The sequence below is a fragment of the Hyperolius riggenbachi genome, chromosome 10, assembly GCF_040937935.1.
Source record: "Hyperolius riggenbachi isolate aHypRig1 chromosome 10, aHypRig1.pri, whole genome shotgun sequence".
Lineage (NCBI taxonomy): Eukaryota > Metazoa > Chordata > Amphibia > Anura > Hyperoliidae > Hyperolius > Hyperolius riggenbachi.
In genome coordinates this window covers 25,990,830-26,016,632 of record NC_090655.1, presented here as the reverse complement: position 1 = coordinate 26,016,632, position 25,803 = coordinate 25,990,830, and the positions used below count along the sequence as shown (strand labels likewise).

The following is a 25,803-nucleotide window of genomic DNA, read 5'->3' as shown; positions in this document are numbered from 1 at the left end:
CTCCCTGTCTTTGTGAAAGAACTGCTCCTACAGCAATGTCAGGCTTGTTTTAATTTTTCAAAGGCTTGCTGTGCTTCTTGATTCCAGGAGAATTTAATTTGTTGTCGGGTAAGCTGAGTAATAGGACGAATAATGGCTGAACATTTTTTGATGAATTTTCTGTCCGAACTTTGATCTGAACGCAGTTTTCCATTCGTCCCCTGCCCGATTCCGAATCAAGTTGTAGGCTCCCCTTAAATCCAGTTTTGAAAAAATCTTTGCTTCTCGTAACTTCTGAAAAAGATCTGACATGAGTGGTAGTGGGTAGCGATTCTTGACAGTTATTTTATTTAATTCCCTGTAATCCACACAAGGTCTAAGGGTCTTGTCCTTCTTTTCTACAAAAAATATACCCGCACCTGCTGGAGATGATAAAGGTTTGATAAATCCCTTTTCCAGATTTTCTGTAATATATTCTTTCAAGGCTTTTTCTTCAGGTTCAGAGAGAGAGAAGGTACGACCATACAGAATTCGAGAACCCGGAAGTAGGTCAATCGGACAGTGGTATGAACGATGAGGGGGTAATTGACCTGCTTTTTTTTTATCAAAGACGTCCAGAAAATTATGATAACTGGCTGGAACATATTCCGAGATGTCTGAAACCACTAATATGGAATTGGATTGATCGTAATTGCAGGGTTGCAGACAATTTTTTGCACAATAGTCTGAGGCAAAAGTAACCTGTTTAGTACTCCAGTTGATGAGTGGATTGTGCGCTTTGAACCAGGGTAATCCCAGAATAATTGGATATAATGGTGAGGTAATAACATCAAAAGTCAATAATTCAGAGTGATGAGTTTGTATTGTGGAGAAGATTGGAGGTGTTTCCAATGTGACAGGTCCTGAGCTGATTGATGTTCCATCAGCAAGATGAATATGTAGAGGAGAGGAACGATTCTGTAAAGGGATTTGATGTGAAATTGCGAACGTTGAGTCCATGAAGCAACTGCATGCTCCGGAGTCCAGAATAGCAAAAGTTAACGATCCCTCCTGGGAACTGTAAGACAATGGGAACAAGAAAATTATTCTCAGAGCTAGGGACTGGAAAGCAAAGATCCTTTATTAATGTAATTTTCCTACCTGTGGACTTGATGGGACAAGATCGCACATAATGTCCAGGATTTCCACAATACATGCAGAGATTATCTCTTCTTCGTCTATCCCGTTCCTCGGGGGACAAAGAAGGGCGGATTACTCCCAGTTGCATGGGTTCCACAGTGTCAGGATTAGGCGAGGTATTTACTGAAGCCGCTACGGAGGTGAAAGTCCAAGGTGGTCTGGTAAAGCCTGATTTTTCTAGCTGTCGTTCACGGAATCTTTGATCGATCTGGATTGCTAATTGGATCAGAAGTTCTAGAGTGTCAGGAATTCCTACTCGAGCTAATTCATCTTTAAGGCTTTCGGAAAGACCCATCCGATACTGAAAGCGAAGCGCAGAATCATTCCAAGTTGTGTCAATTGCCCAGCGGCGAAACTCAGCTGTATATTCCTCAACAGCGGGTCTACGGCCCTGACAAAGGTGTGTTAATGTAGTCTCTGCCATGATCTCACTTTGTGGGTCATCATAGAGAACGGACATCGCCTTGAAGAATTCTGTTACTTAGGCTAAGGCAGGATCCTTTTGTTCCATAAGGCTATGGGCCCATGACTGTGGTTCCTCCAATAATAGCGAAATGATAAATCCCACACAAGTTTCCTCAGAAGAAAATGTCCTGGGCTGTAGAGAGAAGTACAGAAGACAAGCACTCCTAAATGATCTGTATTTCTTGCGGTCACCGGAGAATCGTTCGGGCAGGGGAACACGTGGTTCAGGTGCAGGAACCGCAATAGGAGCTGCTGCAGGTGCTGGTGGTGGGGAAGTAACTGCGGGCGGATTGATTTGGGCAGCGGGAACGGAGACAAGTGAATCCAGTCGGGTTTCCAGGTGAGTATATCCGGTTTGTAGTTGTTTTATAGAGTCGGTGAGTGCAGAAACTTGGTTGCATAAGGTCGAGAGGACGGAAGCTGCCTCCACGGTATCCATTCTGTGGCTGTAGTATTCTGTCAGGTGTGTAGCGACCACGTACCTGAGTCTTCCGATACCGGTGTGTGGAGTGCAGCGACCCTTGCCACTCACCGCCAATTGCCCCTGAGACAGGCAGCGCAAGGCTGTGAGGAGCAGGCGAGCTATTGGACTTCTGTTTGAGTACGGTCCTCCAGTTAAAGATGAAAGCTTCTCCTGATGATGAGCCCGCAGTTCTGAGGAAACTTGTGTTGCACTGAAGATGATTTGGGTTTCCGGGAAGCCAGGAACTGGCCAGCGAACTCCTCGTTGAGCAGAACAGGGAATGACAGCAGATTGGTTCCTCAGGGCAGTCACTGTTGGCAACCAGGTAAGTAATTGGACAGAGCAGAAGTCGGCAGCAGATCGGGTTCTCAGACAAGCCAGTAACGGTAACCAAGCGGGTAGTCGGACAGAGCAGGATTCGGCAACAGATCGGGTTCTCAGACAAGCCAGTAACGGTAACCAAGCGGGTAGTCGGACAGAGCAGGATTCGGCAACAGATCGGGTTCTCAGACAAGCCAGTAACGGTAACCAAGCGGGTAGTCGGACAGAGCAGGATTCGGCAACAGATCGGGTTCTCAGACAAGCCAGTAACGGTAACCAAGCGGGTAGTCGGACAGAGCAGGATTCGGCAACAGGTCGGGTTATCATACAAGCCAGGGTCAGCATTCAGGTACAGGAACAGAACAGAGCACGGAGTCACAGAGACAGACACTAGCTGCAATACTACAGCAACTTGTTAGTGCTGCTTCCTGGTTTAAATAGGCCTCTAGGCGCCAAAATGGGTGCGCATGCGCGTACGTGATTACGCGTGACGCCAGCGCACGCACAATCCGCGCCCCACGCGGACCTCCATACGCATGCACCAACGCACGCGACGTGCTACGCGTCACACCAGCGCACGCGCACAGAGAACCTGCGTCCAACGCGGACCTCCATACGCATGCGCCAGCGCACGCAACGTGCATCAACACACCCCCCGGAAGGAGAGCATGTCAACACACACACGCACGCGCTGGACCCCCGTGTGTACCTGCTGCCGGAACCAGGTTAATGACTGTGAAACGGACATATTTATTCAATTTAAAACGATACAAATTGCCTGCCTGTCCTATCCTCTGCCTGCCCGCCCACCGTTTTAAAACGGCCTGTTGGTCCCTCTTAACAGACACAGGATATTTTAAAACGTCCTCCCCTGCCACCGCTACCAAGCCCCCCCCCCCCACACGCGCACACACACACACACTTACCTGTTGGAACCCGCAGAGTCGCAATTGGTGCCTGTAAGCAAAGATCATGGCTACAGGGATTATAAGGACACTTTACCAAAATACATAGTAAACAAAATGTATTCAAGAAAAAATGAATAAAAAAAAAAAAAAATAGTTATGTTAGGGACGCCACTTTTTTTTTACTATGTATGGAATGAGGGAATATTACTGTGATATTTTCATATATAGGGTTGTAATTAGTGATGTACGCCAAACTGAAAAAATGCACCTTTATTTCCAAATGAAATATTGTCGCCATACATTGTACTAGGGACATCATTTAAACGTTCAAATAAACGGGACAAATGGGCAAAAAAAATAAGTTGGTTTTATTCACAGTTGCATGTTTTATTTTAAAGAGAATCTGTATTGTTAAAATCGTACAAAAGTAAACATACCAGTGCGTTAGGGGACATCTCCTATTCCCCTCTGTCACAATTTCGCCGCTCCCCGCCGCATTAAAAGTGGTTAAAAACAGTTTTAAAAAGTTTGTTTATAAACAAACAAAATGGCCACCAAAACAGGAAGTAGGTTGATGTACAGTATGTCCACACATAGAAAATACATCCATACACAAGCAGGCTGTATACAGCATTCCTTTTGAATCTCAAGAGATAATTTGTGTGTTTCTTTCCCCCCTGAGGGGGGAGTGCAAAGCAGAACCACAACACTGAAGAACTTGGCAGCCTTCCAGACACAGGCTGACAAGTCTGACAAGGGAAAGATACATTGATTTATTACAGAGACTGTGATAGTACAAAGTGCTGCAGTAAGCCAGAACACCTTAGAATAGCTTTTAGAACTTGTAGGATGATAAAAAACAGGATGCAATTTTTGTTACGGAGTCTCTTTAAGACTATGAAGGCTGAAAACTGAGAAATAATAATGTTTCTCATTATTCCTGTTAAAATGCATTTAGTATAAAATAATTCTTAACATAATGTACCGCCAAAAGAAATCCTAATTGGTTGCGAAAAAAAACAAATTATAGATCATTTCGCTGTGATAAGTAGTAATAAAGTTATTGGCGAATGAATGGTAGGAGCGCTGACAGGTGAAAATTGCTCTGGTCTGGGGTGAAGTGGTTAAAGGACTTCCAATGCGAGGGGGATTAACCACTTAAGTTCCAGGGGTTTACCCCCCCTTAAGGACCAGCGTGGTTTTTTATGATCTGTGCTGGGTGGGCTCTGCAGCCTCCAGCACAGATCAGGTTGCAGGCAGAGCGATCAGATCGCCCCCCTTTTTTCCCCCCTATGGGGATGATGTGCAGGGGGGGTCTGATCGCCCCTGCCTGGGTGTTGCGGGGGGGCACCTCAAAGCCCCCCTCCACAGCGAAATCCCCCCCCTCCCTCTCACCCCTGGTGATCGGGTCTGCACAGGACGCTATCCGTCCTGTGCAGCCTGTGACAGGCTGTCCTTTGTCACATGGCGGCGATCCCCGGCCGCTGATTGGCCGGGGATCGCCGATCTGCCTTACGGCGCTGCTGTAGCAGCAGCGCCGTTCAATGTAAACAAAGGAGACAAGTGTCTCCTGAGTTTACATTTAGTCTGCGAGCCGCGATCACGCCCTCGCGCGAGCGGCCTTTCCTGATTAATTAGGGAGGCACCTGGCGACGCAGATGTGCGTCGCTGGTCCTCCAGTTACCACTTTGCAGCTGCACGGTATGAACAGGGCCGGCCCGCTCATGAGGCGGGGTGAAACTTTTGCCTCAGGCGGCAAATTTCTAGGGGCGGCATCCGCCCATCGGTGGGTGTGTAGAGCCGGCCGCCCAGCTGGAGGGGTAGCGGGCAGGACGGGGGTATTGGGCCTAGCGGCGGGGAGGGGGGGTCGGACCCCCCCCTCCCTCGCCTGGGTCCCCCGTCCTCCGCTCCCCTCCAGCCTGAAATAGATAAGAAGCGCAACTCGTGAGAGGCAGTGGGCGGGGAGGACTCACCTCTTCCTCGCTCGATCCAGCGTGCGCTCCACTGACGTCACTTCCTGCAACGCCGCCCACTGTATTGTAAGTGGACGGCGCTGCAGGAAGGGACATCAGTGGAGCGCACGCTGGATCGAGCGAGGAAGAGGTGAGTCCTCCCCGCCCACTGCCTCTTACGAAAAGCAATCATTTTTTCCTCAGGCGGCAAAAAGTATAGGGCCGGCCCTGGGTATGAATGTGCGGTCGGCAAGTGGTTAAACAGATTTTACTCGCCTGGGCCTTCTTCCAGCCCCCAGCAGCCATCTCATTCCCTCGCCACAGCGCCAGTCCTCCTCGTGGTCCCACTGGCCACCCGTAATGATCACAACCCACGGCGGGTCAGCTTTTCTGCACCTACGCGGGCATTCCTTCCCTTCGCGTCCCCGTCATCTGGTGCGTACTGAACCTGCGCACAACTACTGCGCAAGCACAGTGTGTCAGATGACATGGACGCGAGGGGGAGGAATGGCTGCGCAGGCGCAGAAGAGCTGACCTGCCGGCGGGGTCATGATCATTACGGGCCCCAGGTGAGTAAAATCTGTTTAATCCCCCTCGCATCGGAAGTCCTGTGTCAGGTTTGTCTGGCTACCTGCTATAGGTCAGACTGTATGCTTATATGACTGACCTATAACCCAACCCTAACACCTGTGTAAACTCCTGCCTAATAACATAGCTCCCAACTGTCCCTTTTTCGGAGGGACAGTCCCTTTTTGGGAGCCCTGTCCCTCTGTCCCTGTTTCCTCCTCATTTGTCCCTCTTTCAGGACTTTGTCCCTCTTTCTATGTAAATATATATATTTCTATACTAAAAATGAGTTTGATTGACTCTAAACTTTATTCCCAATTTTAAATTGATATATTACTAATTTTAAAATGTTACTATAAAGGAAAATGAAGCAGGATAGAAAGGACCAATGTGGTTTGAATTATAAAACAACATATTTTTCTTATGAAATCTTTATGGTATGCGTGACTATAGGCGTGGCCAGGTGTATGGCAGGGGCGTGGCTTAAGTGACCCTTTTTCTCATCTCAAAAAGTTGGGAGGTATGCTAATAACAAAACTACAAACCCCTGCAGGTAGATGTAGCATACAACTTGGCAGATAGCATTCACCAAACACAGCAAGGTAATACAAACACAGTATACTAGAATAGTCACCTGAGGCCTATAAGCTGAGGCAATCCAGACAAAAGTGTAATCACAATACAGATGCGTAGTCAATCAGGCCGAAATCAAGGGCAGGCAGCGTTCAAACAAAGTCCTTTAACAATCCGAGGTTGGCAACAGGAAGTCCAATAAAGATGTGTGGTCAGGTTCAAGCCGGGTCAGTAACAGGTAATCACTAAAAAACACAAAACGCGGCCGTCAGCAATTTCGATTTTAGATGTAAGAACAAATCCTAAGTGTATAACCATCCCATGTTTTGTTGCAGGACTGCAAGAACCCGTGCTGCAATGCTGCCACCTGCAGGTTAACTAGTGGATCGCAATGTGCCCAAGGAATGTGTTGTGATAGCTGCAAGGTAAAGTAGTGACTGTTTCTATAAAGAACTTAAAAAAATGTTTGCATTTTAGCACAGCCATAGGAAGCTCAGCTTGGCTGCTGTGAGATAAAGGGAAGCTATGGAATTAACTATTTATTTGTATATCAGCAAAACTGGAGACCGGGGCAGGTAATGCAAGGCTCTACCACCTGCTGGTGGTGTGCCGATCTGATCAGCCATGAAAGTGGACCTGAACTCTTGCACAGGACAGAGAAAAAAAACATAGAGAAATGCACCCTGTGTTTATTTAGAGAGTTAAAGGAAACCAGAGATGAACACTTTGGCACAAAATAAACATATCCCCCGATAAATTTTACAAAATAAATACTATACCTGGTATTTTCACCACTTCGGTGTGCCGTTTTTTGTGGGGTTTTTTTACTATAACTCCATGCACATCTCAGTTCACCAGAAAAGCATATTATTTAGTGGGTTGTGTGCAAAATGAAATCACCATCTCTAAAAACCTCTTATGACTAACAAATATACATAAAAACAACGTTTTTCAATATACCCTTACATTAGCAGCTCCTCCCATTTCATCACTGCTCTCTGTGACAGTGCTGATCGTAATGGAAAAAGCTACGCTTACGGATCATTACGCGTAATTTTACGCTATTACGCATTACGAAATTACGCTTACTGCATAGACATTCAATTTCGGTACATGTCTGTAATTACGCATTGCCCTTACGCAATTACGCGTAAGAATACCGTAATTCAAGTTGTTACGTTATAGGCTTACGCGTAAATTCCTACTAGCAATTAATGCGTAAGGTCATGCTGCCAAGCGGAAAAGTTGACGCATGGATCAATGTTAGGTAGCCGCCGACTTTAAGGGTTAATAGCAAAGCCCCCTTAAGTGCTAAGAGCCTCAAATTTGGAGAATATATTAAGGAGATCAGAAGGAATAAGAGGGAAAAAAATTTTTTTCAAAAAGACCTTATAGTTTTTGAGAAAATCGATGTTAAAGTTTCAAAGGAAAAATAGATACATTTAAAAACCCGCCGACTTTAACGGTTAATAGCAAAGCCTGCTTAAAATTTAGAAACACCAAATTTACAGGGTATATTAAGGGGATCAGTGGGAATAAGAGGAAAAAAATTTTTTTCAAAAAGACCTTATAGTTTTTGAGAAAATCGATTTTTAAGTTTCAAGGGCAAAAATGTCTTTTAAATGCGGAAAATGTCAGTTTTTTTTGCACAGGTAACAATAGTGTTTTATTTTCATAGATTCCCCCAAGTGGGAAGATATTGAAATATGATAACAGAGGCGCCAAGCAGAATAAAATTAGTTAAAATTGTTAAAAAGGGGGAAGTGGGTGGACTCACCTCCCTTCTGAAAAAAATGGCCGGACAATGGACAGGTTACTTACAGTCTAAAGTAACATTTATTAGTAACTCCAAAAGTGCAACGCGTTTCACGGGTAACAGTCCCGCTTCTTCAGGCAAACGATTATTTGGAGGGTGCAAAATCAGGTCATGAACCAGGTAGAGCGCCTCTGTGAACCAATGGGGCTCCTTGGAGCCCAAATACAAAGATGCTAAGAGAGCTCTGAGCTATATAGCTCAGAGCTCTGTCGGGTCAGTGCGGGACGCTAAGTCCCCGCCGCCTCCCGCTGTCAGCCCCGCCCACATCTGTCACCCACATGTCACCCACATGTGGGTGACATGTGGGTGACATGTGGAAGAGGCGGGGAGGACAGCGGGAGGCGGCGGGGACTTAGCGTCCCGCACTGACCCGACAGAGCTCTGAGCTATATAGCTCAGAGCTCTCTTAGCATCTTTGTATTTGGGCTCCAAGGAGCCCCATTGGTCCTTAGCAGACCAATGGGGTTCCTTCTGATTTAAAGGAACCCCATTGGTCTGCTAAGGACCAATGGGGCTCCTTGGAGCCCAAATACAAAGATGCTTAGGGAGCTCTGAGCTATATAGCTCAGAGCTCTGTCGGGTCAGCGCAGACGCGGCGGTGGCGGCGAGTGACGTCGGGTGCGGTGGTGTTACAAAGTAACAAAGTTGTTACATTGTAATAGCTTTGTTACATTGTAACTGATTAGTATATTTCCGAGGATATTGCGTGGGAACTGGCTTTTAAAGGGACAGGTAAGTATTAATGGTTAATTAAGAATATTAAAGGACTTTTTTCGTGGTTATGTTTTTTGTTCAATTAAAATACTTTTTCAAAGTGTCTGTGTGTTTATTTACTTTTAACTCTTAAAGGAAATGGGTAAGGGGTACAAGTACCTCTATACTCATTTCTCCTGGGAGGGGGGGTGGGCATCTGGGGGACCCCTTTTTAAAGGGGACTCCCAGATGCCACCATGAACCTCCCCCCCAGGAAATCGCGGCCTCCACCTCCACCGCCCATCGGAGGTGGAGAAGAGCCCCTTGTCCTTGGATTGGACAAGGGCTCGGAGGGGGAGGGGAAAGCTTGGCTGCCCCTCCCCTTCCGAGACCCCCCAATCCATGGACCATGCGGGCTGGTATAGTCAGGGTGCGGAGCCCCACGCGGCCGGTGCTCCGCATTCTGGCTATCCCAGTCTGCATGGGGGACAAGGGGTTAAAGAGGTCTGGGAGGGGGGACCCCACGTCGTTTTTTTTTTAATATTTCCCACACTCAGAACGAAGTAAGTAAAACTCTTCCCACTTGGGGGAATCTATGAAAATAAAACACTATTGTTACCTGTGCAAAAAAAACTGACATTTTCCGCATTTAAAAGACATTTTTGCCCTTGAAACTTAAAAATCGATTTTCTCAAAAACTATAAGGTCTTTTTGAAAAAAAATTTGTTCCTCTTATTCCCACTGATCCCCTTAATATACCCTGTAAATTTGGTGTTTCTAAATTTTAAGCAGACTTTGCTATTAACCGTTAAAGTCGGCGGGTTTTTAAATGTATCTATTTTTCCTTTGAAACTTTAACATCGATTTTCTCAAAAACTATAAAGTCTTTTTGAAAAAAAAATTTTTCCTCTTATTCCTTCTGATCTCCTTAATATATTCTCCAAATTTGAGGCTCTTAGCACTTAAGGGGGCTTTGCTATTAACCCTTAAAGTCGGCGGCTTTTTTATATTATACGGGAGCGTAATATTACGCGATTACGGCAGACTGTGTAATTTCAATGGGAGTTTACTGTCTTACGCGTAATTTGTTACGCGTAAAACGTAACCCACGGTCTACGCGTAATTAATTACGCGTAATACCGTAACCTTACACGTAACGCTTACGGTGCATTTGTAGTGAATTACGATGCGTAATTACGCTAATGCGTAATTTCGGCCCAGCACTGCTCTGTGATGCTGCAAGTATACAGAAAGAGGAAAGCAGAGCCAGAAGGGGGCAGGCTTGGGCTTGAAAAGACATCAGAGAAGACAGACTCGGCTATAATGATTCCCGAGCAAAGCCAGACTTGATGCTCAGTAAGGAATTTTATCAGGGCTGATAACAAGCAGGCTGAGCAGTGAAGGATGAAACAGAGAGCAGGGTAGGTGTTTTCTCTAATGTTCCCACTGATATATATGGTAAAATACATGAGGGTGCTTAATCTCTGGTTCACTTTAAGCCTTTCTAATTCCCCCTCATATGTGACTAATCCCAAATTGTAATTTGATGTCTCGAGAGAGCAGCTAATTTTCCATGAAAGCAGGAAGTAGACATACTGCAGATTTATTGCAGGATTTGCATCAGCTGTAACAAAGAAATGCTTTTTCTTCAAAGGTTATTATGCTGATGCTGATCTTTTAGACAGAGGCGTATCTAGAGGGGTTCAGGCATTGCTCATTCCATGGGCGCCACAGTGCCATGGGTGTCAAGGCTGCCCCAACCTGTGCTCAATCACCATGTTGAGGGATGCCTCTCGTTACTTATACTTGGGGGGGGGGGGGCTAACTTAAAAAAAAGGTTCAATTTTCCTGCTTATTTGGCCAAAACGTTTGAATCTAATGAAAGTCAAAAAGAATCTTTTTTCGATAAAGAAAAACAAACAATTATCCTGGGTTTTTTTTGGTTTTTTTTTATCAAATCTAATCAGACGTGTTGGAAAAATCTTTATATTCAATCGGAATGATCGAACAAAATTATCTAATCTAAAAAAATTAAAAAATTGTACCATGTATGGGCACCATTGGGCACTTAAAACCAAATGTCTGTGAACTGTGTTCAATGACATGGAGTGGAAGAGAGGTCAGAGAAGGTGGCGGATGGGCCCCTTGACACTCACTAGGCCCCAGGCTGTTGCCTAGGTTGCCTTGTGGATGATCCTGTTCTGGAAGGAGGTAGTGCAAGAAGTTGGAACCCTCTAAAGTACTGAGCCCCCCTGCCTGCTTGCTACCCCCAGTCACTCAGAGGCAATGATAGGCTGCCAGCCAGCAGCTAGGGCATGACTTCAGCCAACAAAGCAATCACTACCCACCTTTCATGCTCATGTGACTAAAGGGCCAGGGTTTAAGACTGAGTGGGAGTGACCAGAGAGCTGTCAGTTACTGAGGATATACAAAATGGTGCAGGAAGCAGTTTTCTTTTTAATATTTGAAATAACTGTAGCATTAGTGTGATTCCCCCCCTTTTATTTACAGTACAAGGTGGCTGGCACACCCTGTCGCGGCACAGCCAACATCTGTGATCTGCCGGAGTACTGCAACGGCACCAGCGGTCTGTGCCCTACAGACATGTACATAATGAACGGCTACTCCTGCAACAATAACCAGTCCTACTGCTATGGTGGGGTGTGTCAGGACTACGACGCCCAGTGCCAGGCCTTGCTGGGAACAGGTAGGTGCTGTTGGCTTTTCTCCTGCTGGGCATACATGCCATCCACTTTGCTACGCTGCTCGCCAATAATCCGAAGAGCACGCTTACTACATCACAGATAAACCTCCTCTGATGCAATATTACCTTAAAGAGAACCTGTACTGAGTAAAAATATTTAACCACTTCACCACTGAGGGGTTTTACCCCCTGAGCACCAGAGCAATTTTCACCTTTCAGTGCTCCTTCCATTCATTCGTCTATAACTTTATCATTACTTATCGCAATGAAATGAACTATATCTTGTTTTTTCCGCCACCAATTAGGCTTTCTTTAGGTGGGACATTATGCCAAGAATTATTTTTTTCTAAATGTGTTTTAATGGGAAAATAGGAAAAATGTGGGGAAAAAAATAATTATTTTTCAGTTTTCGGCCATTATAGTTTTTAAATAATGCATGCTACTGTAATTAAAACCCATGAAATGTATTTGCCCATTTGTCCCGGTTATAAAACCATTTAAATTATATCCCTATCACAATGTTTGGCGCCAATATTTTATTTGGAAATAAAGGGGCATTTTTTTTCATTTTTGCGTCCATCCCTAATTACAAGCCCATAGTTTATAAAGTAACAGTGTTATACCCTCTTGACATAAATATTTAAAAAGTTCAGTCCCTAAGGTAACTATTTATGTATTTTTTTTAATTTTTTTTTTAATTACAAAAAAAAAAAAAAATGGGGAGTGTGGGAGGTAATGAGTTAATTTTATGTGTAAAAGTCATTTATTTGTATGTGAAAAATGTGTAGGGTGTAGTTTACTATTTGGCCACAAGATGGCCACAGTAACTTTTTGTTTTAATGCGACCTCCAAGCTTCCTTCCGGAAGCTTGGAGGAAGAATAAGGAGGCTGGACACGTGAGTTTTTTCTCACAATGATCGCGCTGCCCATAGGAGAGCAGCGGATCATTGCGGGGCTTAGATCAACGAACGGGAATGGATTTTCCCGTTCATTGATCTCTGGGCGAGCGGGTGGCGGCGTGTTTACTAGCGGCGGGCGGCGTGTTTACGAGCGGGAGCGCGGGCAGCGTCGGGAACACGGAAAGTACGTATTTCTCCGTCCCTGGTTGTTAAAGGATGGAAAAAGGGGCGGAGAAATACGTACGCGCGGGGGTAAAGTGGTTAAAATAAACACATGAGGTAACTTCAAATGAACATTACATAGTTACATTGCCATCAGTTCCTCTCAGACGCTCACCATTTTCTTCTGGCAATAATCCCTTCCAGTTCTGACAATATTTTGTCAGATCTGAAATATATCAGTTGCTGTCAGTAAACTATCAGTTGCTGTCAGTTATAGCTGAGAGGAAAACTGATGTACCAGGTAATGTCAATGTTTCCCTATGGCTCAAGTGGGCGATGTTACAGTTTAACTGTGTGCTGACCAGAAAGCTGCTATGGGTAATGGCCATTTTCAAAATGGAGGACGGAAAATTCACTTGATCACAGTGAACAAACAGGACACGGGACAGGAGAAAGACACTGAGGAGTAGACTACACAGGAGGTAAGTATGACTTGTGTATGCTTTTATTGACTTTTAATTTTCAGTTCAGGTTTTCTTTAAGGCCTCCTTTAGATGAACTGTTGAGCTGCGTGCTCAACAAGCAGTTGCCAGGCAGCAGTGAACAGTTACCAGGCAGCGACAACCAGTTACCAGGCAGCAGTGAACAGTCATCAGGCAGCATTGAGCAGTTACCAGGCAGCAGTTAGCAGTTGTGAGAGTTTGAGAGGCATTTCACTGCCTATCAACAGTCCGTGGAAAGGAGGCCTAAAGGAGCCCAAGGCAAGAGATCTTTGGAGACTGCCATATGTATTTCCTTTTAAACAATACCAGTTGCCTGGCAATCCTACTGACCTCTTTGGCTACAGTACGGTCTTTATCACACACCTGAAACAAGAATGCAGGTAATCCAGTCGGACATCAGCCAGAAACATGTGATCTGCATGCTTGTTCAGGGTCTGTGGCTAAATGTTTTAGAGACAGAGCATCAGCAGCAGGGGCGTCACTAAGAGCCCCCGGGCCCCCCTGCAGAAATTGTGAGCGGGCCCCCCTCCCCCTGGCTGTTTTTGGGGGCTGTAGGGGTTGCACCATGAGGGGAAAGCTATGCCCCCCCCCCCTCCCTCACCTCGGGCTTTCCCCTCTGTGCTCCCCTCCAGCTTCAATCGCTATACAAGTGCAGAGGACTGAGCGGGGCAGCGGCAGGCAAACTTACCTTCCGTGCATCCGGACGCTTCTTGCTCTAGTGACTGACGCTACTTCCTGTTTTATACAGGAAGTCGCGTCAGTCACTAGAGCGAGAAGTGTCCGTGCTGGAACGCACGGAAGGTATGTTTGCCTGCCGCTGCCCGCCGCTCCACTCAGTCCTCTGCACTTGTATAGCGATTGAAGCTGGAGGGGAGCACAGAGGGGAAACCCCGAGGTGAGGGAGGGGGGGGGGACCTTCCCCCCTCCCCGCCGACTGTGGCCATAGCTTTCCCCTCATAGTGCCACCCCTCCAGCCCCCAAAAACAGCCTGTCACAGGAGCCCTAGTGGCTGACCGCACTTAGCCTTCTAAACGGTGCCAGCGCACAGATCGTGCGAACTCTGGTCGCAGTCAATGCGCAGGAACCGTTAAGAATTAGCCGCAGACAACCCAGAAGGGAGCCTGTGAGACACGGGTAATTACAACGTACACACGATTCCACGGTATCTGCCACCACCACTGGTATGGGCCAGTGGACCCGATTTACTGACTGACTAGTCCTGCGAATAAAACGGTTAAACACACGGTATTCTGTCTAGCCAACAACAAACAAACAGTAGCGTATCTTCAGAGACCCGGGGTCAGTTCTGTGTGTGCTGATAAGCAGGGTAGCGGAACAGTGAATGACTTGGAGGAAGTCTTTTATTCACAGCAATATAAATAATTAATATATACAGACAATTATTAAGATCAACAATTATTAAAACAGTAATAGCCAGTATAAAAAATAAAAGAAGGGAGAAAAATACTTAGTTCCTGGAAAGATGTCCTTTAGTGGGAAAACTTGTAAAGTTCTTGGTTTCAATCAAAGTCCAGAGTTCAGACCAGGTCGATGCCAGCATATCCTCAAGCTGGCACAGATGAGTTCAAAATGTTTCAGGGTGAAGGACACTGAGTTTGGGTCCTCTGCCATTCTTATGCCCCTGATTCAGTAGGAGGGAGTGAGGGCGGGCCCACACACCCCCTTAGAACATGAGAGGAGTCCTCCCTTTGTCCTGGGAACCAGAAATCATACCTTAACCATATATGGGCTCTATCTCACAGAACCGTACAGGTCAGGGCAGATTTACTAATATTTTCAGGTCTGCCTCGATGTACCCAGCAGCCTGATACCAAACATGAGGGGTGGGACCCTGGTGGTATCAGCAGGGCACTTTCGAACTGCCTAACTGGCAGTCTTTCCCTCAGAATGGTCTGAAATTTCTTCAGAACCAGCGCCAGATAGGGCCAAGCATGCTCTGTTAGTTTGGAGGGTCTGTCAGCCTGGCAACACAGAAAATATGATACATATAGCAGTTTATGGAATATGAGATACCCCTGGGATTGATAGCAGGTCATTCCCAGGCAAAGGCTCTTTGAAGTTTGGGGCAGCTAGCTAGGTGTCAGCTCCCCTGCTGGGAGGGAGCCAGAGGGTCTGGCTTTTCTCCCAACTAGATTGCTTCTGTCATGTTCTATACCTGATGGATGGGCCATCAGCACAGCTTGAAGCCAGGGACTCTCTGGGCCCAGGCTCATTAGCATATCAAAAGAGCCATCCAGCAGTTGGGCTGGTGCTATCTCTCTGCTGAAAAAAGACTTCAGCTGCCCCTACACACTCAACCCAGATTGCATCGATTTGAAGCGCAATCGATGCAGAGAATCGAGTGCGATCGCTTTTGTTCACGGGCGGTTACAGGACGCGCCTGCGGCCCCGCAACCGTCCGTGACAGCCCCCCCTGGGGAGAAGGCAGATAGACATGCATCAGCAAGATGTGTGTCGTTGCCGCTAACCTGCGAGATCTGATCTAGTTCCCCGTTGGCGTTCTGGGGTCGGCTGCCCGCTGCGTGTCGGCCAACCTGGCTGACGGGTCTCGGGTTGCCGGTGCGGCGGGAAAACCTATTGGAGCCTGTGGCTCGGTTCCCCTGGACCGGTCGCGGTCTGCTACCCTCAGGGTTGACCCGACGTGGACCGTTCTGGACAGGGCGTTTGCGCCACTGCAGTCGGACGTGGTGTCTGCCGGGACTGCTGACAACGGGCAGTGGGTTGGTTAGGTCAACAGCCAGCCCACGCAGGGTTCCCCTGCTAAGTGGCTGTGGACCTAAGGGAACCCCGCGGGAATCCCTGGACCTTCCCAGCTCCTGACAGACGGCACATGCTCTGCAGTAGTTTGCTACATCCCTGTTCATCCGGGGCCAATAAAACTGGTTCCGAATACCGGCAAGTGTCTTGCGGACCCCTGAGTGCCCTGTCAGAGGATTACCATGTGCGGATTTCAGCACATGTCCCCTGAACGCACTCGGGACCACAAGCCATTTGGTATTTGCGTGGGATCTACTTGTAGGGGGCTGTACAGACTCACTGTACAGTCTCCCACCTTCCCAGTACACCTTGAAAGCGGCCCCGACTGCGAGGGGCTCAGCGGCTTGCTGCCTGAGCACCTCCAGGCTTGGGTCACTTTGTAGTGCGGCTGAGAATACGGCGCTGTCAGTTTTCAGCCAACTGGCTCATGTCACACGAGGCCAGCGGCTGAAAGGTCTCATCCCTGCGGTCAGAGGAGGGGGAGGAGGCCGGAACCCCCTCCACCTGTTCTGAGCTCGGGTTCTGAGCAGTGCAGCTGCGTGGTACTGCTAGCACAGGTACACTGTCAGAATGGCACAGACGGACATTACTCAAATCATCATTGCATGCAGTAATGACATTGACAGGTATAGACATTTTTTCATTACAGACAGGTTGTACAGTAAACTCAGGTACAGTTACAGCATCATCACAACAGACAGTCTGTACATCAAACTCAGGTGCCTTTGAAGCAGGCACTATTGAACCTGGTACCCTTGAATTGGGCACATTCAACCCACCTCCCCCTGGTGCTCCCCCAAGTGTATAAAGTACCTGGTGGTGGGTGGAGAGTCCGTCTCCTTCCGTGAGCGACAAGGCGGTCGGGGCAGGTTCATAGTAGGACACAAGCTTGCCCAAATCAGTCCCCAGCAACACAGGGACTGGGAGATCCTTCATAACCCCAACAACCCTTTCGTGGACCCCTCCTCCCCAATCCAGCTTCACTCTCGCGTGGGCTATGTGAAAAAGGGTGCCATCTACTCCAGTAAGGGCAAGGGATCGGCTGGGGCTGATGCTCTCCTTTGGCACAAGGTGTGAGTGAACTAACGTGATGTCAGCTCCGGTGTCTCGAAATCCGGTGACAACTTTGCCGTTCACTCTAACAAGTTGCTGCTGGTTCGGTCGCGGATTTCCTTTCCGCGGGCAAACAGGACAAAATCTGATGATCCAGGCTGTGGTTCGCTGGCGGGTTGCCTCTGCTGTGGGTGAGGTACAGGTGATGCAGGTGATCCAGGTGCTGGTGGTGTCTGTCACCACTCCGGACAGTCGAATTTCATGTGTCCGGGCTGGCGGCAGTAGTGACAGGTGACCTCTCCAGGGGCTGCAGCCCTGGGTGCAGAAGCTGTGCTGGATGGCCTCTGTGGCTGACAGCTCACAGGGGCAGGAGGGTCTGCCGAGGTATTGGGCTGACCTCCTCTCCAGCTGGATGGGACAGTTCTGCGGGTATCAGCCACCCGGGTAGTTGCAAAAGTCTCAGCAAGGTCTGCAGCGACAGTGGCTGAAGCCGGCCTGCGTTCTAACACAAACTGTCGTACATCAGCAGGGCAAATGTTCAGAAATTGTTCGAGCACTTTCAAGTCATCCAGGACGCCATAAGACCCTTTGTTGAGGCCTAGAGTCCACTGGCGGAGTGTGGTGAGCAAGCTGCTGACCACATCTCGGTACGAATCAGAAGACTTTTTCTGCCAGGCCCTGAACTTTTTCCGATAGGCTTCTGGCGTCAGCTGGTACTTAGTAATGATAGCGTCTTTTATAGCAGCATAATCATTATCCTTCTCCGCAGGCAATTCTGCGAAGGCATCAAGCGCTTTGTAGCGCAGCAAAGGTGTCAGATGTCTGGCCCACTGGTCTTGGGACAACCGAAATACTGACGGCGCGCTTTTTCAAAAGACCGCAAAAACAAGTCAATGTCTGTGTCTTTCTCAATATTAGCAAATTTAAATTTTGCACTTACGGGTGCTGCAGCTCCTTCAGCAGGAAGGCTGGGCGGTGAACTCCGGCTGGCCTGTTGAACCTTTGCCATGTCGAGCTCATGCTGTCGTCTCTCCCGCGCCTCTGCAGATTGGCGCTCCCGTTCTCGCTCAGCGGCATCCCTCTCCGTGTGGCGTTCAGCAGCAGCAGCAGCAGCCTTGCGTTCTGCAGATTGGCGTTCCCGCTCCTCACGGGCTTCCATGTACTGCATGCAGGGGCGCCTCTAGGCATAGGCAGTACAGGCCATTGCCTGGAGTGCCATTGGTCCTGGGGGCGCCATGTTGCTGGATTAAGCCACGCCCTCTGGGTGAAGCCACGCCCCCTGACTAAGCCACATCCCCACTGGTGTTCTATTACTTGCTTCTAATGCATCTGCTTAGCGTAAGTTGCAGGCAACTGCCACAGTGTCCCTCTGTGCCTTGTTCATCCTTCCGCCCCCTCCCCCCTTGTGCCTCCTTCTGTCTGTCCCTTTTGTGCCTCCTTCTGTCTCCTTGTGCCTCCTTCATTCCCTTGTGCCATGTCTGACCCCGTTTGTCCTTCTGTCTCCCTTTATGCCTCCTGTCTCCCTTTGTGCCTCCTTCTGTCTCCATGTGCCTCCCTTATTCCCCCTGTGCTAGTCCTGCCACCTTCTGTCCCCCTGTGCCTCCTTCTGTCCCCTTGTGCCTTTCTTTGTCCCCCTGTGCTACCTCTGCACCTCTATTCCTCCTTCAGTCCCACTCTGCCTCCTTCTGTCCTCATGTGCCTCCTTCTGTCTCCCTTTGTGCCTCATTCTGTCTCCATGTGCCTCTTCAGTCCCCATGTGCCTCCTCTGTCCCCTGCGCCTTCCTCTGTCCCCCTGTGCCTCCTTCTGTGCCCCTCTGTTCCTTCTTATGTCTCCCTGTGGCTCTGTCTGTCCCCCTCTGCCTCCTTCTGTCTCCCTTACATCCTCCTCTTCTTCTGTCACCCTTTTGTGGCTCCATATGTCCCCCTTTGTGCATCCTTCTGTTTCCCTTTGTGCCTCCTACTGTCTTCCTGTGCCTCCTTTTTGCCCCTTTGTGCTTTTTTCTGACCCTCATCGTACCTTCTTCTGCCCTCTTTGTGCCTCCTTTTGTCCCCTATTGTGCCTCCTTCTTCCCCCCTTTGTGCCTCCTTCTGCCCCACTTTGTGCCTCCTTCTGTCCCCCTGTGCCTCCCACTGTTCTTTTTTGTGCCTCCTTCTGACTCTCATGCATTCTTCTGTCCCCCTGTACCACCCACTGCCCCCCTGTGTGCCTCCTTCTGTCCTCCTGTGCCTCCTTCTGTCTCATTCTGTCCCCCATTGTTCCTCCTTTTGTTGCCCATTGTGCCTCCTTGTGCCCCCTTTTGTACCACCTTCTGTCCTCCTTTGTGTCTCATTCTGTCCCCCACTGTGCCTCCTTTTGTTGCTCATTGTGCCTCCTTGTGTCCCCCTGTGTGCCTCCTTTTGTTCCCTTGTGCCTCCTTCTGTCCTCCTTTGTGACGTCTTCTGACCTTCATGCCTCCTTCTGTCCCCCTGTGCCTCCCTACGTCACCCTGTGTTCCTTATTCAGTCACCCTGTGCTGCCTTCTGTCCCACTTTGTGCCTCATGAAAGTGGAGCCCTGCCTATGTGTATTTTCTGGTTAAATGCTGCCGCATTGTGTATTTTCTGGTGAAACATTGCCTGCATTGTGTATTTTCTGGTGAAACGCTGCCAGCATTGTGTCATTTCTGGTGGAACGCTGCCGCATTATGATTATTTTCTGGTGAAATGCTTATATTCATGGGGGGGGGGGGGGGGGCGCGCTACAGGTTTTCTCGCCTGGAGTGACAAAATGGCTAGAGGCGCCCCTGACTGCATGTACTTTTCCAGGTCAGTCTCCATCAGCTTTCGTAATGCCTGCTGCATTACCGGGTCAGTACCAACGGACAGTCCAGTACTGGCCGGTTCCAGGCGAGTACCTTCAGAAACTCTGGGATTGGGGTCCACACTGACATTCTCCTGCGTAACTGTTGATGCAGGGCCCTCAGGATGCACAACCTCTGTACGGTCAGGAGTCTCAGTCTCTAGTTCCCCTCGATTGTCAGATGGGCTGGTATCCACTTCAGCGGACACTCCCGGCTCCCGCAGTTGCTGGGTATCCCATTGAAACAATTCCGTTACCAGGTCCCCTTGTTTCTTGCGCCCGACATCAATGCCTCTCTCTTGGCAAAGATTTTGCAGGTCCGCTAGGCACATTTTCTTGTAGTTCCCGGACATTTCCACGACAAATAAAATAAAACTTTTGGGGAGGGGTACTGGCTACACAGTCTCTCTGTATATATAAAAAATATATTGCCTTCCAGCTACACCAATGAATTAGTTCGTTTCTTGATAGCGCTAGCGCTATCTTAGATACTTTCAGCACAACACAGGTCCCAACCGCTGCCTAACACTGTCACAGGAGCCCTAGTGGCTGACCGCACTTAGCCTTCTAAACGGTGCCAGCGCACAGATCGTGTGAACTCTGGTCGCAGTCAATGCGCAGGAACCGTTAAGAATTAGCCGCAGACAACCCAGAAGGGAGCCTGTGAGACACGGGTAATTACAACGTACACACGATTCCACGGTATCTGCCACCACCACTGGTATGGGCCAGTGGACCCGATTTACTGACTGACTAGTCCTGCGAATAAAACGGTTAAACACACGGTATTCTGTCTAGCCAACAACAAACAAACAGTAGCGTATCTTCAGAGACCCGGGGTCAGTTCTGTGTGTGCTGATAAGCAGGGTAGCGGAACAGTGAATGACTTGGAGGAAGTCTTTTATTCACAGCAATATAAATAATTAATATATACAGACAATTATTAAGATCAACAATTATTAAAACAGTAATAGCCAGTATAAAAAATAAAACAAGGGAGAAAAATACTTAGTTCCTGGAAAGATGTCCTTTAGTGGGAAAACTTGTAAAGTTCTTGGTTTCAATCAAAGTCCAGAGTTCAGACCAGGTGGATGCCAGCATATCCTCAAGCTGGCACAGATGAGTTCAAGATGTTTCAGGGTGGAGGACACTGAGTTTGGGTCCTCTGCCATTCTTATGCCCCTGATTCAGTAGGAGGGAGTGAGGGCGGGCCCACACACCCCCTTAGAACATGAGATGAGTCCTCCCCTTGTCCTGGGAACCAGAAATCATACCTTAACCATATATGGGCTCTATCTCACAGAACCGTACAGGTCAGGGCAGATTTACTAATATTTTCAGGTCTGCCTCGATGTACCCAGCAGCCTGATACCAAACATGAGGGGTGGGACCCTTGTGGTATCAGCAGGGCACTTTCGAACTGCCTAACTGGCAGTCTTTCCCTCAGAATGGTCTGAAATTTCTTCAGAACCAGCGCCAGATAGGGCCAAGCATGCTCTGTTAGTTTGGAGGGTCTGCTAGCCTGGCAACACAGAAAATATGATACATATAGCAGTTTATGGAATATGAGATACCCCTGGGATTGATAGCAGGTCATTCCCAGGCAAAGGCTCTTTGAAGTTTGGGGCAGCTAGCTAGGTGTCAGCTCCCCTGCTGGGAGGGAGCCAGAGGGTCTGGCTTTTCTCCCAACTAGATTGCTTCTGTCATGGTCTATACCTGATGGATGGGCCATCAGCACAGCTTGAAGCCAGGGACTCTCTGGGCCCAGGCTCATTAGCATATCAAAAAAGCCATCCAGCAGTTGGGCTGGTGCTATCTCTCTGCTGAAAAAAGACTTCAGCTGCCCCTACACACTCAACCCAGATTGCATCGATTTGAAGCGCAATCGATGCAGAGAATCGAGTGCGATCGCTTTTCTTCACGGGCGGTTACAGGATGCGCCTGCGGCCCCGCAACCGCCCGTGACACAGCCACGAGCGGGCCTCCCCGCGGGTGCATGGGCTGCATCCCCTATTGTTACGCCCATGATCAGCAGGACAGCCAGGCAACTGGTATTTCTTAAATGGAAATAAATATGGCAGCCTCCATATACCTCTTACTAGAGTTCTCCTTTAAAAGAAAATAAATCATCCAATACACAGAAAAAGAACAGAGTCTCCGGGCACCTTCCGTCCACTCGTTTTTATTGCAGTGTACAAATCGTGCGTCTACATTGCAGCCATACGACTGTTCCTCAAGTGGTGATGTGGTGGAGGTGGGGGGGCACCGAGCACCAGTTGGGGCCTGCGACGGCCGTTTCGCGTCTCAGTGGACGCTTGGTCATGCTATGCTCCAATGTAAGGCGAGATGCGGCTTTCCGGTATATCGCGGGAGTATGTCCCGCCCCTTCCGGTTGTCGCACTCGCTGTTGGTGGATAAAGATCAAGTGGGACATTCTGGCCGACAGGGGACCGCCTCCTCCGTGTCAGGACTACCATGCCCATAAGGCTGTGCGGCCTAAAGGGCACAGAGGGGCTTGTGCGCTTACGCTGCATTTCATTGGCTACCAAGCAATCTGTATAGCCAATCCCTACCCAAATTACACCGCCTCCAAATCGGCTGCATATATTTTAGCAACACTGTCTAAGCTGTCTGGGCTTCATAAAGGCGGGGGGAAAAAAAGTAAAAGACTTTGAAGAAAGCTTCCCCTCTAATCCTCTCTGTCCCGGAGGAGGGTCTCCTTATATGGCATATCCCTAACCATTAAGTGATAGTGCAAATGTGATACACCATTTTAAAAGGGATAAAATCCGGGCATTTCAGACCCAGCTGCAGTCAAAACCGCTCTAATGCTACAGTAAATCACCAAATAATTGTAAATATCCTATTGTGTAACTTCAATTTACACCTTTTTAGGACAGCTAGGCGGAGGGGGAAACAAATATTGGATCGAGGGGACACAAGTGGGGCACATTTGATGTCTATAACCTCCATCACACCACCACCCCAGAACGTTTAAAAAGATATCCCAAATCACATATACAATAAACTGGCAAAGTCTATGGGGTGCCCTCCCATCATAGATGTATCCATTCATGTCACCCATACTGCCGTATCGAATGCATATTTATGGATCTAACATACATGCCAATTCTATTTTGTCATTCAGACCAGCTGGTCCCATTGCTTCCGTACGCAATATAATACATGTCTCTTTCCTAAGGAGCAACTTGTCCCTGTTGCCCCCTCGTCTTGGGGCTTCCACTCTGTCTAATACTGCAAATTTCAGTCCAGAACAACTCCCTCCATGTTCCTCCTTCATGTGTGATACCAATCTAGTGCAGCTCTTCCCAGCTTTAATTGTACTAGCATGTTCCCCAATTCTTATTTTAATCGGTCTTGTTGTTTGTCCGATGTAAAATCTTTTACAGGGGCAAAAAATCACATATACCACATAATCAGTTAAACATGTGTATAACCCTTTCGTATGAAAATCCACTCCTCCCACCGTTATGCATCTTTGTGTAATCATTTTGGGACAATATTTACAAAAACCACACTTAAAGTTCCCTTTAGTAGCGTATCTATTCAACCATGTTGTACGTCTGGGGGATATAAACTCACTCCGGGTCAGCAAATTGGCCAGTGTGGGTGCTCTCCTAAATGCCACCCGTGGGGGTTGTGCAATTTTACTGGATAGCTCTGGATCCTGTCTGATTATCTCCCAATGATTAAAAATACTCTCCCTTATCTTATCAGCCAAAGGGGTATAATCAAAGGAGAAAACCATCCTCCTATCACTTTCACCCTGCTTAATATTGCCCTGCAAAAGCGTCTCTCTGTCCTTCTCAGCAGCCTGACCCCTAGCCCTCACTAACATCTGTGGGTCATACCCTCTTTTCACAAATCTGTGGGTCAATTCAGTAGCTTGGCTATCGAACGTTGACCGCAACCGATTGTTCCTTCTCAGGCGAAGATATTGGCCATAAGGGATTGCATCCACTACATGCTTCGGGTGGAAGCTCCCGGCATGAAGGACCGAATTGGTTGCGGTTGGTTTTCGATAACCTTCGCTTATCAATTTATTGTCAACTATTTTCAACCTCAAATCCAAAAAGACCACCTCATCGCCTATCATCTCCGAGGTGAATTGCATGTTTATGCTGTTGACATTCAAATATCTCACAAAGCTCAGGAACTCGTTATCAGTACCAGACCACACCACCAGGACGTCGTCCACGTACCTGGACCACTGTCTAATGAGACCTCGGAAAGGATTCAAATCCGAGTGCACCGCAGACTCCTCCCACGCCCCCAAGAAGAGGTTAGCAAAGGAGCATGCCATTGGGGTCCCCATAGCAGTCCCCGCCACCTGATGGTACCAGCGCCCGTCAAATAGAAAAGCATTATGTGTCAAAACAAAATTCAAACATTGGCAAATGAATTCAATATACTCATCATCCTTGTTGGTGCGTTGCAAATATTTTCTGACGGCCTGCACCCCCAGGTCTTGGGGAATTCTGCTATACAGACTGACCACATCGATCGTGGCCAGCCTGTCTCCTGGGACCCAAGTGGCACGCTCCACATTCTGCAACACCTCCAGAGTGAAACAGAAATATGAAAGTTCCGTCACAGAGGAAAAGTTTACAGCTGTAACCTCGAAATTAGAAGACAAAATCATTAAGATACAGGACGAGATAAAAACGAGAAAATTTAAAAAGTTCTTTCGTGACCAGGAAGATTTTGACAAGGGCAAGATATTCAATTGGGGTACTGCCCCTTTCCCAAAGAACCCTAAAGGCCGGGGATATTGGACAACAGACTCAGGTTCAGATAGTGATCAGGACCAAGGGAAACAATCTAGAAAACTCCCAAAAAGGAGACCAAGGAAAAATCCAAAAACTTACAAAAAAGAAGATAAGGACCCTACAGGTTCACAATGTGCTGGAGCAGAGGGCCCTTTAGATCAAGGATCCGACGAGGAAGGGGACGTACCCCAAGAAGGGACATCAAAGACAGTTCATTGGGAGGGAATCAAAGATGCCAAGCAACCCAAGAAAAAGCGAAAAGCGACCATGTAGAAGGAAATAGGGAACCCGAGGTGCCCCAGGTTGTAAACATCTCGGGGGTTACCATTCCAGAAGCATGCATATCCCTCCTTAGTCGAGGGTTAAATTTCTGCCCAACACAGAACTTTGATATAGTAGCATTCACTGTTGATCTATTCAAATCTACACGCAAGTTGGCTATTTGCCAGAAGTTTGGAGAGTTGGACAAGGAGCTGGAAACGATTCAAGTTCCAAAGCCACCTGACCCCCACGTATGCCCAATGACACAAGCCATAGGTGTTGAGGAACCGGGAGTTCCCCCGGGATTAATCAACCAGGCAAGTGAGGGTGTCAAAATCCCGCCTCCTCAAATGACACAGGGGATGGACACCGGCAGTGTGGGTCTTGACCCAGCAATGCGGTGGGACCCCACGGATGAGGAAATTGAGGCAATATTAAATGATCTGTGGGAGGAAGGTGGGCGGCTGGATAGGTCTGATGTCTCGAACACAGGGGACCTGCAACTGGGAGATCCCAGTACTTTTAGAGCCTGTAAATCGGTGCAGCCCTTCCCAGTCTCCCCAGGGTCCAGTATTGACCATTTCTTTGATGCCGTATTGAGAGATCTTAAGGCTCAGATTTATGATCAAGCCACTCCTAATCTGAGTGTACAGGAGAGAAAGGCACTTGATTGGCTGAGGAGGAATGAGGGGTTGGTCATAAGGAATGCGGACAAAGGGGGTAATCTGGTCATAATGGCGACTCAACAGTATAAGATGGAAGCTGAAAGGCAATTGAATGATAGAGATACCTATTGCCCGCTTCCTCGTGATCCGACCCCCCGTTTCCAGGGTGAGTTGAAGGTCTTATTGGAGGGAGGGAGGGAGAGGGGATTTCTCTCCAAGAAATTGGTAAGAGAT

General features: G+C 48.0%; 1 protein-coding gene across 1 annotated transcript in view; it reads left to right on the top strand.

The window, feature by feature from the left end:
- LOC137535684 (disintegrin and metalloproteinase domain-containing protein 9-like) overlaps window positions 1-25,803 on the top strand; it is a 210,962-nt gene that overhangs the window by 123,162 nt on the left and 61,997 nt on the right. Inside the window, exons 13-14 of the mRNA XM_068257548.1 lie at window positions 6,743-6,832; window positions 11,428-11,623. Coding sequence (XP_068113649.1) covers window positions 6,743-6,832; window positions 11,428-11,623 — 286 coding nt within the window. The remainder of the gene's footprint in view (window positions 1-6,742; window positions 6,833-11,427; window positions 11,624-25,803) is intronic.